This window comes from Physeter macrocephalus, chromosome 14 (genome assembly GCF_002837175.3).
Source record: "Physeter macrocephalus isolate SW-GA chromosome 14, ASM283717v5, whole genome shotgun sequence".
Taxonomy (NCBI): domain Eukaryota; kingdom Metazoa; phylum Chordata; class Mammalia; order Artiodactyla; family Physeteridae; genus Physeter; species Physeter macrocephalus.
In genome coordinates this window covers 52,549,356-52,565,486 of record NC_041227.1, presented here as the reverse complement: position 1 = coordinate 52,565,486, position 16,131 = coordinate 52,549,356, and the positions used below count along the sequence as shown (strand labels likewise).

Sequence of the window (16,131 nt, the reverse complement as noted above, 5' to 3'; positions counted from 1 at the left end):
TCTGCCTTCCTGCTCTTTCTGTTACTGAATCTCATGGCTCTCACCATGCTGGCCATGCCTGTCCCATCCTACTTAGCAGCAGGCACCGTTGCCCACACTGAATCCCGTGGAGGGGATGCTTTTTTAGGAAAATACTGTCCCAGGAGCTCTATATGAAAGGCTCAGAAAGTCCTAAGGTAACGGAAGTGCATTAACACCATTAACCCAGAACCCCCAAACTTCATTCTTCCAGGAACTCTAGTTTGCAGAATACCCAACCTCTCACAGGTATTGAGAGAAGTCAGTCATTTATTACCTTTACCTCTTCTATTCATCTGCCAGCTCCCTGAGGCCCCCCACCGTATCCCATTCATCTTTGCATCTCCCTGCGCCTCCCCCACGTCAGCAGAAGCCCCCTGATTCGGTCCACAGTAGGTTCTAGATATTGGACACATTAGATTCTAGATGACATACATGCATGAACAAGTGAATGAACCGTGGGCTGTGGTCCAGCCAAATGACTGACAGACTATCCAGGGAACTTCCTCTTCCTGTTCTATTCTCTCCCCTCATCCTGCTTACCTAACAGGAGCTTTGAGGATTTCCAGAGAGAGGGAGACAGGTGATATGAACCAGGGTGGGATGGCTTTCCTCCCCATCTACAGCCCTGCCTCCCCTGCTCCATCTCCCCTGGGATTTCAGACAGTGTTGGTAACAACAGGCAAGGCTGGGAAGGAAACAGCTTCTCTTGGCATCATAGGACCACAAAGGCTCAGAGAGGCCTCACAGCCAAGGAAGCTCTTTCCCCGAGTTAACTCAGCACAGCCAAGCTTCCCTCTGCCAGGATCTCTATTTTGCTGAACACCTAGCCTCTCACAGGGTGTTGTCTCTCATATTATGTTAAACTTGCCTCCACCCTACATCCAAACGGCCCAGAAGGGCTTTTCCCCTCCCCGCTATCACGTTCAAGAGTAGAAGCCCTCCACCCAGAGAACACACTGGTGGTTGCCAAGGGGGAGAGGGCTGGGGGAGGGATGGAGTGGGAGGTAGGGGTTAGCAGATGCGAGCTTCTATATATAGAATGGATAAACAAAAAGGTCCTACTGTGTAGCACAGGGAACTACATGCACTATCCTATGATAAACCATAATGGAAAAGAATACTAAAAAAAGAATGTATTGAGATATATATAAAATATATATAACTGAATAACTTTGTTGTACAGCAGAAATTAATGCAACATTGTAAATCAGCTATACTTCAATTAAAAAAAAAGAAAAGAAATACAGAGCAGAAGCCCTTCACCCCATCAATTCCCATTACTCCCAGAGTCCTTGGATAGAGTAGGTTTGCAGCTGCATGTGGGGGGCAAGGGGCGGGGAGACGAAGGAAGTGGGATTTCCCACAGGAGCCATTCCCAATTTTATATTCATGGAATTGCATGGAGTGGAATATAATCCTTGACCCGGAAGTGAAGTCAGACTAGCTATCCTCTGGAATTCTCTGTGTGTTCTTGAATGGCCAACAGCTATCCTGTTTCGTGGAGTCTACCATATCCTTCTGTGATGATGCTGGTAAATGCTAGGGTGGTAGAATCAAGCCAGAATGATTTTTATCTTTCTATTTATGTCTGAGAAGAACATCCAGGTTATTTCTTTTTTTTAATTGTCGTTAAAGACAAATCATACAGCAGTACTTAATTCTCAGCTTTCCAGCCCTCACCACCCATGTTTCCTGGCTGGTGTTTCAACTACTGTTCTTGAAATTGCAAAGAGGTGTCAACCTCAATGGGAAAAGCAGGGAAATCCTAATATCGTAAAAGCCCAGGAGTCATGAGATAGGAGATGTTGGCTTTAGGACTGGGGAGAAAATGAGCAAGCGTGCCTTTGACTCCAGCGCTATCTTGCCACAGTTCAAATATTAAGTTTTCAGAGGAACACCTTGGATTTGGAAATAAAGCAAATGAAAAGTTCACAATCTGGCAGAGCAGCTGGCTGCCTGTGTGAGGAAACACAGTAATTACGCTGACCCATTCATTATCGCTGGCTACGGCATGGAGTGAGCCAGACAAGATTCCTCTCGGAGACAAGCAGGTTTTACAATAATTCTTGGAGGATTTAGATGTTGAGATAGAACATGAAACAGAAGCTCAGCAGTAGAGCGAGGGGAACACAAGCTGCTACAAGGGTAGAGCCAGGATGCCACTTTGTACCCCCTTTGCTGCAGGGAGAAAATATCCTTCTCGATGCAGGATAAGGGATTTGCAGGTCTTAATACCAGGCTCTTTGGGCTGCTCCAAGCAGGGCACATTAGAGGGATTCTTATTTTGTTAAAGGAACAAGGGAAGGACTACACATCAACTTCCTGGGAGGCCAAGTACCCTTGGGTAAAATAAGGAGGTTCCATTGTAACAGGGGCTTCATGGAGAAGGCACGTGAGTCTCCCAGATGGATGGGTTTCTCAGCTATCCCTTTCTTGTTGCCGTCTAGAGCTGGCCAAGGGGTCTCTTTATGAAGTCTCTAGCTAGTCACCGTGATGGATGAATGTTCCCTTCTCTTCCCCTCTTTTCTTCCTCCCTCCCTTCCTCCCTTCGTTCCTCCAGAAAATAAGCAGGACCCTGTGGGGCTCCTGGGCACAAAAGGACACCTTTCGGTGTCCCCTTCCATGAGTTTCAACAGGCAGGTTCAAACAGTTGCTAATCAGGGAAGGGAGGGGTTGGGAAAACAAGGAAGAAAGAAACAATCAAGAAACAACAGTGCAGCCTCGGGGCAAGGTCCTGGTTCCCCCTCAAGGGATACATATAACAATGTCTTTGAGATGTTTTGCAGATCCTGCAGAAACCCCTGCCAGGTGGGAGGAGTTAACAGCATGCTGCCCACAAGCACAGAGACCCCAGACCCTTTGGAACCAGAAGGTTGATGATGCTGACGCCCACTTACTCACCACCCACCAATCAGAAGAAAGTCCACGAGCTGATCACGCCCTCCTCTTGGAACCATGACTATAAAACTCCTCACTACCCCCTCCAGGTCAGGACACACAATTTTGAGGGCATTATCCCGCTGTGGCCCCTTTGCCTGGCAAAGCAATAAGGCTATTCTTTTCTACTTCACCCAAAACTCTGTCGCCAAGATTTAATTCGGTGTTGAGATACAGAGGCCAGATTAGGCGTCCATCCCTCCCTCCCACACCTTCCTCCCTCCTTCTCTTCCTCCCTTCCATTTATTTTCTAATCTCCTTATGAAGAATGCTGCCATGAACCTTCCCGGGTGTACTAGCAATCAAGTAACTTGATTGACCAAGTAACAGAAGGAAAAAGACTCTCACCATTGCTAAAATGCAAGCTCCGTGAGGGCAGTGCTCTCCATCTGTTTTGCTATCTGATGTAGAAAACTGCCTGACACAGTGCAGCTATCAGCTACCTAACACCATGCGTGGACACCCTTTGATGGTGAACCCATGTTAGTCTCCTTCTTTCTGGGACAGTAGAGTCCCTTCCTCTTCCTCTTCCTCTTCCACCTTCGATAATCCAGTCCTTTATACAAAGCACCCTGCCCAAGATTTGCAGATAAACAGTGTGCAAATAACACACCGGATCTCACTCATCTTTATAAGAACAATCACTATGCCCATACTTAGAAGGTGCTGTACTGGCCCCCAAATGGCAACCAGATTTGGAATACGTGTGATTCTGATAAAAAGGGAGACAACTCGGATAAACACACCGCACTGGGAATTCCTGCCCACCCTCAATTCATTTAAATTCACGTTTACTGCTGCACCGTGTCGGGGTATGGAGATTGGTTTCTCCTTCTGGGGGAAAAGCAGGGCTCAAACTTTTTCCCCAGACAGGTGATGACTGTCTGGTCTATAAAAGGAACCTCTGTCACGTTCCTCCCTTCATGGAACCCCACACAGCATTCCCTAGAAACCCAGCAAATCTCAGTCTCTGCATGCAATACATGTGTGCAACAAGGAACAATGGAAAATAGCAATGGTTATAATCCCTAACTCGCCTGACTTATAGCCGTGCCTTCTGTGTTTCTCCCCATCTCCATTAGGGGACTTTTCCCCTATGGCTGGTTTAGGACAGTGTGGCTCTCTTCTCTTGCCAAATGGTCAATTTCAACGGCAAAAAAACCACAACTGTTTGTCAAGCTTCCTTTAGACTCACATGGGATGTCAGGAACTGATTTATTTATTTTTACTTGCCTACCAGGTGTGTCGGCTTATAGATCATGGTTAACTGCATACGTGAAGCGAATACTTAGATGATTCAGATATAGATTAAAACAAAACCAAAATGGCTTTATCCTTGAACCATGTAGAAAGAAAGTAATAGGGAAGAATAAGTCTGACTCCCTGTTAGATCTGTTTCTTTCACTTAAACCTTCGTATTCTATTACTTTTGCTTTGATTTAAGAATGTTGTCCAGAGAAGGAAATAAGACAGGATAGCCCATTCTCAAGGCTCTGACTTTCCAGGGCATAACACTTTTCCATTCATATAGCGGTAAAAAGTTCAAAACAGAGAATAACATTTGTCTTGCTGGAGGTTTACAGGAACATCCTGACCTGACCTACCAGACAGCTACAAGAAGAAAGGATTCTGACACCAAGAAGTCTGCAACAACCAGCCACGCCCCTCCCTCACCTTGGCTTTGTTGAAACCATTTGGGGAGTTCGGGGTTTTTTGAGCCACCCCTCTCCTTGCATGTCCCTGCAATAAACCTTCCTGTGCTCCAGAGTCCAACATGTAGGGGTTGTTTGGCCTCACTGTGAACTGAGCACACGAACTTGGGCTCAGGAACAAGAAGACATCTTAATCATGTGCTTATATTTCAGTGTGACACGTCTCTTGTGCTGAGTTATCACGTCCTCTATCGATACCCCAGTTCAGGAGTTTGGATCCAGGAAGTGGGCAATAAATGGTTAATAAATCCAATGCAAAATGCCAAGTGGAAACTCACAATGTCCTCTCCACTTCTGAGATGGGGTAAATCAATGCTAATAAAAGTCACCCACCTGTCACCCTGTCCAATATTTGTAAACGCCTCTTTGTTAATTAAAGAACAATGTTAGAAAGAAAAGACACCAAATTAGAGTTAGTTCTGAAGGCCAACGCTGGAGTTTGATTTTTTTTTTTCTAGTTGAACTTCAAGTTAATAAGCATGTAAACAGACCGTCAATGGGGAACAATGGAAAGTATTAAGGCTGCTTTGTGGATACCAAATAAATCCTTAGTTCTTGGCATGAGGGAGACAAGGGACCGGAAAAAAAAAACACCATAGGTTCATTATACTGGAAAGGTTTCCTCTTAAACCTGATCCAGCATGAATCAAAGTGAAAAATCTGGTATCACTGCAAGGAAAATTGGATTTAACTCATAAGCTAAAAATGAGTTTCTCTCAAAGAAAACACGGCAAGAGCTTCTGGAGCAAATACCAATTGCACATCTTGTTGACACATCAACATCCGCAGCCCACCCACTCCCAACCTTCAGCGAGATTTATATCCAGAGCATATTGGGAGGAGGTTAGCAGAGTAGCCATCTCAGTTCTCGGCAATAAGGAGTTCTCCTCCGCCAATGAACTCAATGAAACGGAAACTTTAGGAAGGTAACCAGAGGCGTGCTGTGAGGTGCTCAACTATCAAGGCAAATCAACATTTTTAAACAGAAGATGTGTGGGTGTATCAACCCCGCCAAATGGGCCATTTACCAAAGTGTCAACTGCTTATTGCCTTTCTCCCCACAAAGACAAAGCCTCCACCGCCCACCTCAGACCAGCTCTGCAGCTCAATGTATTTACGGTGAGGAACACTTGATCACCCCCCCACGCCCGCCCCCCTCCGCCCAGTCTCTTTTACGAATGTGGTGCTTACCTTCGAAAATAAACACAAATGAGATCATCTCAGCAGCCCGGAAATCCCAAGAGAAGATACACAAAACCAGTGGAAAATACTTGAGGGTTATAAACTGCATATTAAAGTTTTAGAGCTCTGGGAGAGATGGAAGAGTAGCAGATGCAAAACCCGACAGGGGGGCAGATTCTGCATCAAAGCCATAAAAATATACAACTGCTTTAACGGGCAATTATTCTTTGCATTTGTGCACGGGTTTGAATTTGCATGAGGTTGCCAGATGCCCTGAAAAGGTGTGCCGTTAGGATGGTAGGCTGTGGGCGGCGGGGGGGGGGGGGGGGGGGGGGGGGTCTCTCTTTGTCTGCTCTTCCTCTCCCTTGCTTCATAAATGCCCACCTCCCCCCCCCACCCTCCCCCCACCCTTGAAATGTTTTAAGACAGAGATGTTCATGCTCATTTGGGGTTGAATTGTTCCGTGGGTAATTTACAGTAGGAAATATTCACTTACACAATTCTGGGGGTGCAGACGCGGTTTCAACAGCAGGTTCACGGTTCTGCAGGATTCCCCTTGAGGGAACTCCCGTTCCATGAGCTGGACCATAAATTAAGACGTGGCATAATAGGTAACATACCGAGGTGAAATAAACAGCCAGCTATAGCTCCATTTCACAGGCACAGCACTGTATGAGAAACCTCACAATGCAGTGTCCAAAAAAAAAAACCTGACGATTTTTTTCCAAATGGCAAAAATGTGTGCACATTTTTGCAAGACAAATCTCAAAGAAAGGTACATAAAATTGGTTTGTAGCACAGAATTTATACACAACTAGGTCACTGTCTTTAAATGGCATTAAATGGAAAATGTAATATGATGGCCCATATTTATTTAGTTCTAGGTCAAAATCAAAATGGAAAGGCTTTCAATTTGCTTGAAATTTAGTCATTGCAAGGTTTGGGGGTAAAAAGGGAGTGTTCCATCCATGCAGTCATCTACAAAAAGACCAAAATGGCCACTCAATTTGTTGGACTCCCTGGTTCTCATATGAACATATATTTATCCCTGAAATGCACATTTGGGATCGGCTGTTGTTTCATTTTAAAATGCATGTTGATATTAAATACTGCTGTTTAGAAGTGAATAAATCTACATTTTGGACAAACAGTTCCTTATAGGACATCCTCATTTGAAATGCATTGAATAGGAAAACAAAAATTTCTAATTAATGTACAAGTCTAATCACCATTCTCCACATGGAAGAGTAATTTTTCACTGTTCATTTGCTCGGTTTAATCTCAAAACTGACATAACAGAAACGCAATGTCCTATAAATCTCCACTCATTTGTTTCTTTAATATTCATATTCCATTGAACTGCAGCTGCTTGTTGCTGCAGCCTATTACAACTTGCGAAACTGTCGATAAAAATATTATGAAAGGCAAGATGTGTTTCTTCCTGGCTGCATGTGCCATTTCTTTGGGGAAAGACAATAAATGGCTCGTGGATTGTCCCCCCCACCCCCTCCGGCCTGCTGCTTGGTGGGTGATTAGTGATTAATTACCTGGCAGCAAATTGACATGGCACGAGGAAATTGACACAGCCCTGATTAATTAACTTTTTATGGGCGGTAGTTACTCACAAAACATTGTGCACCATAATTGAATCTCTTTACATAACGTCATGGTACAAAAGTTTTAGTCAAATCCAAATTAGCCAGAAGTTTCTAGGCTGTTATAGGTCTGATGAGGACGCATAGAAGGAACTGGCAAGAACTTGAACTTGGAGAGTGAAGCACATTTTTGAAAGAAAAGAAGATGGGGACATGGTGCTGGCTTGATTTGCCCAAGATAAATTTATTGGCCTAACTCTTTACTGTATGAGGCTGAAAGGCCTCATTTTCCTCTAGCCTCCTCTGACTGCTGCTTCTCAGTGATAAAGATTCTCACCTTTGTCCAGTCTCTAAACATCGATTCTCTAATTCAGTTCTTGGTTCCAGGATCACCTCTTCCTTCAAAGGCTTTTCCTCTCAGTTTTACCCCACACTTCCCAGCATGGCCACTGTCACCATCATACCACTCCTTTTTTTACCCTTCACTTACCATCTTATTTCTACCACCTCATCTGATCGCAACTTCGTTATCTATCTCTCTTTTGGGGTGTCCCGAGGACTTCATTTTGGTCCGTACTGTGTCTCCAATACCCAGAGGATTACCTGGTCCCAGGTAACTGCTGAAATGTTTATTCATTATATCGTCAGATAAACTGAGGATGCCATATAGTAGGTCCGTTAAAGAGGAAAGATGATTGACAGTTCTTGAACCTGTGAGAGTTGCTAAGGTGCTGCTTACGAAGGATGCCTATTTTAAGAGAAACTTTAATGAGGGCGTTAGTGGTGAGTGACTCTGGACCTCACTTGTCTAAAAGTTCAGGCTGTCATACTGAAATAATCCAAGCAAAGTCATGATTACAGTTGGCATAATTCCATCCTCTTGTCCTCCATTATCAGATGGAGGAGATGCTACTGTATGATGAACCAGCTGTTAGTCACTAGCCCACAGATTAACTCACAATCTCTTCACAAAACCACACCAACCAGTTCTTATTTTGATCTTCACTTTCCTGTCGGGGAAATGAAGATACAGAGCAGTTCAGAAGCCCTCCAATGATCTGAACCCAGGCAGCCTGACACTAGACCTGTCATCTTATCTATTACACAAGACAGCTAGAACGAAAGCATTCCATGTCATCTTTGAGCAAAAACTTTCTACTTCCACTCTCCCACGCTGCTTAGAGGCTCTCAATTTGTACTTCCCTACTAGTGTCTGGACAAGCTGCTCCATCACCTCCCTCTAGCCATACCACATCCAAGAGAACCAGCCCCGATTCATCATGGGCAGAGTTATTTGCAGGGCAATCTGTTGACAAGCCTCCCTGAGACCTTGTTGGGGGCCAAGGGGTAGGGGAGGGGGGCGGGTGCCATTTCTTCCATTCTATATTTATGTTCTGAGATTTCAAGACACCTGGAAGGGCTTTGCTCCTTCTCTGCTAATCGGATACAAGCCATGGGGATCACTCCTGATTCATGTTCCTGATGAGAGTCCAAGGCAAGCTGTTTTCCTTCTCCACTGGGGTTGATCTCCACATCTGGATGTGAGCTGGTGTCAGGGGGGTTGTATACAATCCCCAAATGTGGGGGAAGACGGACTCTCCCAGCGGTGGGGATCTGGGTTATAATAGTATGGTGTTATATACACAAACCGAATTACCGTCAAAATAATGAGCTCCTTATGACTAAACTCAACTAGAAATTTTCTCCAAGATTTCGCAGATGCGACTAGAAACTTTCAGGATATTTGGGAATGTTGCACTTTCTTCTGTATACGATCTATTGGTTAATACCGTTATCAAATATCACTTGACTCACAACTTGGTTGGAAATAGACTCTTCCTTGGAAAGAAATGAGTCATCTAGGTAAAAAAAAATTAAAAATGCAGTGCAGACACAGAGATGTACCCTGAGCAGTGAGATTGGTTTTCCCAAAGCAGACGTGTTTCTGAACTTAACAAATTCAAAAAGCCACAACAAACCCCCCACACAATGCTCACACACGACTATTCTTTGATCGCTTCGGTCTTTGGGATTTTGAATGAGGACAGCAGCCTCCGTTTTTATCTGATTGCCACGTGATTCCTGCTTAGCTCCTGAACTTAGCGGTTGCCTCTTTTCTCCCAGGTTACAAATGGTCCATTTAATCCAACAGACATGTGGGAAGTGCCAGGGCTGCTGAAATGCGCAGTGATAGGCTTTTTCTGTGCAAAAGACCTATTTGTGATCTGTCTACTCACAGGTATTGACATTACCCCTGCGGGCAGGATCTTTGTAACAGTTCATTCAGCAAAAGGAGAATGAATCTCCATCTCCGAGTGTTTAACTCCGCAGGACCTCAGAGGGCATTTGCAAAAGTGCTTTCTGTCCTTTGAAGGAACGTCAGAGACAAACAAAGCCGTGAGATGCTGAGATCTATTGTAATTTGGACGAAGCAATTTACCATCATCTATTCGTTTGACAAAAACCTGTACCGGTGTCAATGTAGCTTTTTTCGGGCAGCCGTGGAGAAAAAAAAAAGGAAGGCTAATAATTTATATAAATAATTACTTTATCGAGTGCATACACACAGTAAAGGTTCAATTGTTAAATGATTCACAATCTATCTAACAGCTGGCTGAAACAGCAAGCTCCGTGAATTGCCTCTTCAGGTAGGAAGGAGGGCAAGTGAGATAAATGAGCTTCCCTATGCTAGGCTGGATTTCCCATGGTTCTCTAGGGCTGCTGGGGCTCCATGAACATGAGACCCCCGGAGGGGGTTGGCCGTGGCTCACGGGATAGGGATGCAATGCAAAAGCATCGTTCATTTCACTTCCAGCCATCACTGTGGGTAGAGCTGGTCGGTTTGTGCTGAGGCCCATCTGATCTTGAGAGCCAGCTTCCAGACTGGAAAACTGAGTCCTGATCTTTTGAGCAACACCCTGAGCAAACCTGGAGGACAGGTGCTATCTGGACCCCGGGATCACCTCCCTGATATCCCAGCTGGAGCCCTCCCCAAACACCCACATAGAACAGACTGAAGGAAGACCACTCAGAAATGGTCCAGTTGTCCAGGCACTAGACTAACATAAACCTTCCAAACCAGCTTTTTTGGTGAACTTTCAAAAGTGCCTGGAGAAGATGGCTTCTAAGAAAGAAAAGGAAAGAAGAGCCATTTGTCTCAGGAGCTGCAATGCCTCCAGCAGCCTGAAAGTCTTTTTACACAAGGATTTCATTTAATGCTCACAGGTAAGCAGGTATTCATGCAGACGTTCACGGCAAAAAGACTTGGCCAAGGTCACACTGCTAGTGTACCATGACGATTAGGACCCAGCTCTGCCTGAATCCAGCTCTTCTACAAATTTTTTATTGCTTCAGGAGAATTTTGCAAAACTAATACTGAGGACTAAGATTTGCTGACCAAAAAAAGATCTTTGGGAAATGTTTCTTAGATCCCTATAGCAACGACCAAGGGTGGGGATGATATGTATCCTTGGGCAGGTGTGCCCATAGAGGGGGCTCTTGTATGTCTGTGTTACACAAAAGGCAATCAGGTATCAAGAGCATACAGGGCATGCAAACCAAACCCAAGGAGATGGATCTAAAATACGTGGTGTGTTATTTGGTCCTGAAAATGGCCTTTTGTTAACACTCCCCCCACCACCGAGTTCCCCAGTAGCAATAAAATAGCTCTTGGAATGTCAGTACTTTCACGTGAATGAACACATGATTTAAGACAGTGGTGTTTTTGGAGTTCTTAGTGAAGTTAAGTGTTTAAATGATTGTGTTTACATGAACTATACCAGGCTCCTTCCCCTCCGGTGGGAGGTAAGCTCAGCCTCCTTTCATGCATCTTTGCACGGGCATGGGGAGATTTGCTTTTGAAGAGAAATAAGGCAAGGGAAGGAGGGGCCACCTCTGTGGTTGGACACGTTTCTATGCAAGAAACACCAAGCGCCCCCGCTCCAGGGCTTGAATTATATGAGTGTCATTGGTGGTTCTTACTTCCCTACTAAGCCAGTGGTCCCCAACCTTTTTGGCACGAGGGACCAGTCTGGTGGAAGACAATTTTTCCACGGATCAGTGGCGGGGGCAGGGGTGGAGATGGTTCAGGGGGTAATGCGAGCCATGGGGAGCGGCAAATGAAGCTTCGCTCACTTGCTGCCCACCGTCTGCTGTGTGGCCCGGTTCCTAGCAGGCCGAGGACCGGTACTGATCCGAGGCCCAGGGGTTGAGGACCCCTGTACTAAGCTGCTCACTCCCAGCTGTGCAGACTCTGACAGGGCTTGGCTCCATTTACAAAGCCAGGATCCCTAAACACATACACCTGCACCCTCTTATCGTCCAGGAATCAAAGAGGATCTTATCTTTGGTCCCTGCAAATTTCATGTTCAGAGCTCTGAACTCAGAAGAGGATTTTTTTTTTTTCCATTTTAAATCCACATTAGAGAAAGACAAATATCATATGATATCACTTCTATGGGGAATCTAAAAAAACGATGCACATGAACTTATTTACAAAGCAGAAATAGACTCACAGACATAGAAAACAAACTTATGGTTACCAAAGGGGAAAGGGGGTAGGGGAGGGATAAATTAGGAGTTTGAGATTAACAGATACACACTACTATGTATAAAATAGATAACCAACAAGAACCTACTGTATAGCACAGGGAACTATATTCAATATCTTGTAATAACCTATAATGGAAAAGAATCTGAAAAGGAATATATGTATTATATACATAACTGAATCTGAAAAATAATACATATTATATATACATTATATATAATATATAAGTGAATCTGAAAAGAATACATATATTCTATATATTATACGTATAACTGAATCTTAAAAAGAATATATGTAGAATTATATGTTTATATGTATATAACTGAATCACTTTGCTGTACACCTAAAATATTGTAAATCAACTATACTTTAATAAAAAAATAAAAGCTTAAAAAAAAAGAGTGAAAAACAAATATTAGTAAAAAACAAACAAAGCCACATTAGTTTGAGAAAGCAAATAAAGTGCAGATGAGTGCTTAAACAATAAATTCTTCAAATAAGCTTTTCACCCGTTGAAGAATTTCCCTCTGGCCTCTGCCGAGGGCTCAGGGAAGGTGAGCGTGGTCATGGCCGAGGAGTTTAATGTGGGCGCTGCACCAGGCCGTGTGTGGATCCTCTTAAGAAAAAGTACTTTCTGTCAATGCTATCACAGGACTTGGGGTTTCCAGGGAATTCCCCCAGAACAACTGCCTCACTGCCTTTCAAAAACATCTCATCTCGGCCTCTTCTCTGGCTGTGCACGCGCCGGGATCCCAGGGCAACGTAGTTTATTGTTTTAATATCTGTTTGACACAAAGCAAACCATTCTCCAGTGACTCCTTATCTGTCACATGTATTTCTGTGCAAGAAATATCAAGACGAATAAGATGTTTGGGGGCACACCACGGGATGGTAGTTTTTGCAATTGGCAGCCTTTTGCAGCAGCAAGACCCCCATCTGAAAAAGACAAAAGTCTCCCTTCTGCATGGAGATTAATAACCAAAGTGCTGGGAGAGCAGCTGCCTGAATTGTGGCTTCTTCTCTGCGGAGTCTTCCCTGTGAACAACTGAGGGTGTTCAACTACTGCTTTTTAAGAATTTTCCTGAAGTTGGTAGAAAGAAAGAAAGAGAGAGAGAGAGAGAGAGAAAGAAAGATAGGAAGGAAGGAAGCAAGCAAGCAGGGAGGGAGAGAGGGAGGAAGGAAGGAAGGAGGGAAGGAAGAACACAACAGTAACAACGAAGTGGTCTGTGACTGTGAGTCAGCCAGAGTAACCACAGATGTTGGTAAAGGAGCTAATCAGCTCGGGGGTGGGTGGGGGAGGTAGAGGCAAGGACTGAAAATACAACTGAACCTGTTCTGAAAACTGGTGTCCATATGGAATAACTAAGTTAACATAAGAGCTAGTAAAAAACTCTTAAAACCACCTGTTAATAACTCCGAGATGTGCTGGGCCATCAGAAAACAGGGCAGAGGAAGCAAAGCAAAGAGATGGTGCTTCAGGACTGCAGAAAGAATGGTTCCTGGAGTCCATCCATCAGTAGGGGTAGCTGGACGGCTGTGTCCAACTGTGGACAATCACTGATCATTAAGTCAGGCATGTGCTATGAGCGAGGCGACAGGCAGAGCCTGGCACACAGTAGGTGCCTCACAATCTCTCCATCCGTGGGCTCAATGAGGGAAATAGGATTTCAGTAGCCAAGTGTGTCTCTAGAGCCAAATGATGGTGAAAGCAGTGATACTTAGTTCACCTTCCAAGAGGTATTCAGAAGACAGTGTTGACAGTGGGTAAGTCTCCTGTTGGGTGCAGCCTCCCAACTACCCCTGAGTACTGTGTTTGCAATTCTGAAATCTCAGCATTATGTATCGGTCTATTTTCTGTCTTGCCCACAAGAATGTGGGCGCTGCAGATGCTGACTTGTGGATGTATGGTTCACAGGGTATTGCAGTGTGTAGAATGGTGCCTGGCACAGAAAGAACTTGATAAAGACTGGTTGAATGAAGTCATGCATTTCCCCCCCCCTCCCCCCCATCAAAGGACTAATAGGATGACTAAAGACTGGAAGGAATTATTTCAGAGATGATGATAAGGGGACTTAGGTATGCTGACACCATAATGCTGAGCCACAGACCTGAGAAAAGCCGGCCACTGATTCCTGATTAGAAGGATGCAGTCCGGAGGACCTTTCGGACCAGCCTTGTTGGAAGTGTGTGGGATGAAACAGAAGGAGCCCAGGCAGAAGTTGAGGAATCCTGGGTACCTGGACAGAGTTGCACCATTTATCCCAGGGAAACTAGGGCAGGTCATAGAGAAGTCCAGCGGCTCCAAAATCATGGCTCCACATCCAGCTGCGTTTCTTTGTTGTTTATCGTGAGAGCAAAGCTAAGTCAACCCATTGTATCTAGACTTAATTTATGCACGTATCTTACTTTACTATGGACCAGGAAAAGGGTATCCTCTTTATATGCCCTACCTGACATTATTTGTTTTAAAATGTGATAAAATGGCACAAAATGCAAAAGGTACACCACACTGTACATAAAAAGAAGTCTCCTTTTACCTCCACCCCCAGGTAGCCAGCTGACCTGTGTCCTGCCCTTTAAAGGAGAATGATGGCCTGACAAAGGGGTTGGTAAACAAACCTGGCACAAAGACTGCTTTTGTAAATAAACTGTTATGGGAAGTCCAGCCACACCTATTCATTTATGTATTGCCTGTGGCTACTTTCAAGCTATAAGGACAGAGCTGAGTAGTTGCAGTGGAGACCAGGTGGGACATAGGACTGGCAATATTGACTATCTGGCTTTTCAAAGAACAGTTGTGCCAACCCCGTGGCCAGACAGATCAGACAGGGGGAAAAAGGACTCTCCAGAGATCTTGGGATGGAAAGGAGTAAGCACAACGTTGGGGCTTGAATGCAGAGACCGGACAGCTGTCTAGAGGGTCCACCGGTCCACCTGACCTCTCTCTGCTCAGACTTCTCCAGGAGCAGAGGGAGGAGCCTCTGGTGTGTAAGTTTAGAGACCAGTAAAGATGGAAGGCTCGGGATTCAGTCAGGCTGCTTCAAAGTTGATCCAGCTGAGTGACCGTGGCCAGTTCTTCAATCCCTCGAAGACTAAATTTCCTCATGTGAAAAGGGGGCATGATAATAATAATGCCTATTTCATAGTTTTCTTGTGAGGATTAAGTGAGAACATTCATGTGAAGGGCTTAGCAGAATGCTTAACGTATAGTAAGTGCTCAAAAACCATTGCTTATTATTATCATTATGATTATTTTACTTTTTTATTATTTCAGGGCTGGAACTAGGCCTCACCTTGGGCATAAAATGTAAGGGGGAAAGGGCACCAAAACCGCCATGATTAGGATAAATCATATTTTAATGCAATTTTTTAAGAAGTTAAAATGATTATTAAAAAATCCATGATGAACAGACTCTCAAAATTTAAATAAAGAAGTGCTGGGCTGAGCCATATTGGATCCTACAGCAAAAGAAAAATGAATAATATTCATCCTGATGGAAAATTTTGATATTTTGTTGATCATGGATCTTTTTCCATTCATTTCCATTTTTAAAAAAATACAGTAAGTCCCCTACATATGAATGGGTTCTGTTCTGAGGGTGAGTTTGTAAGTCCAATTTGTTCGTAAGTCCAACAAAATTAACCTAGATACCCAACTCACACAATCGGCTATATACCACTGCTTTTACTCTTGCTTCCAGACATCCTGGGCTTGAAATAAAGATACTGTACTACTGTACTCTACACAGTACTGTACAGTAAAGTACACAAAAGCACAATCACTTGTAGAGGATGCATGCCAGACACATGAACTAAGTTACGTAATTGGACATGCGAATGCACGTTTGCATCTTTGAAAGTTTGAAACTTTAAGGTTTGTATGTAGGGGAATTACTGTATTTCGTTAAAATGTTATTTATCTTGATGACTGAGTTTTTTGGTGCCTCTTTAAATTTTGTCTGAAGTGAGTGCCTCACTTGCCTTGCCCCAGCACTGATTATTATTCTTTTAAGTGATTCCTCCAGAAAATATTAGAAAAAGCCTCTCGGAGGCCACCACGAAGTCTGAGTTACCAGAAGAGAGACAAAAAAGGGCACAGTTCTTTAAATCAATGTATCAGTAACACAATGACCTG

The 16,131-nt window shown here is 44.1% G+C and overlaps 1 protein-coding gene across 44 annotated transcripts in view; it reads right to left on the bottom strand.

The window, feature by feature from the left end:
- RBFOX1 (RNA binding fox-1 homolog 1) overlaps positions 1–16,131 on the bottom strand; it is a 395,937-nt gene that overhangs the window by 61,593 nt on the left and 318,213 nt on the right. For 10 of the 44 annotated variants that reach the window (XR_003682855.2, XR_008619185.1, XM_055090209.1 and 7 more), the window contains exon 11: positions 6,349–6,432. The exons of the other annotated variants lie outside the window; for them this stretch is intronic. Coding sequence is in view for 8 of the 10 variants with exons in the window: in XM_055090209.1 (XP_054946184.1) it covers positions 6,349–6,432 (84 nt within the window). In the remaining 2 variants the exon portion in view is untranslated. The remainder of the gene's footprint in view (positions 1–6,348; positions 6,433–16,131) is intronic. 44 annotated transcript variants of the gene reach the window in all.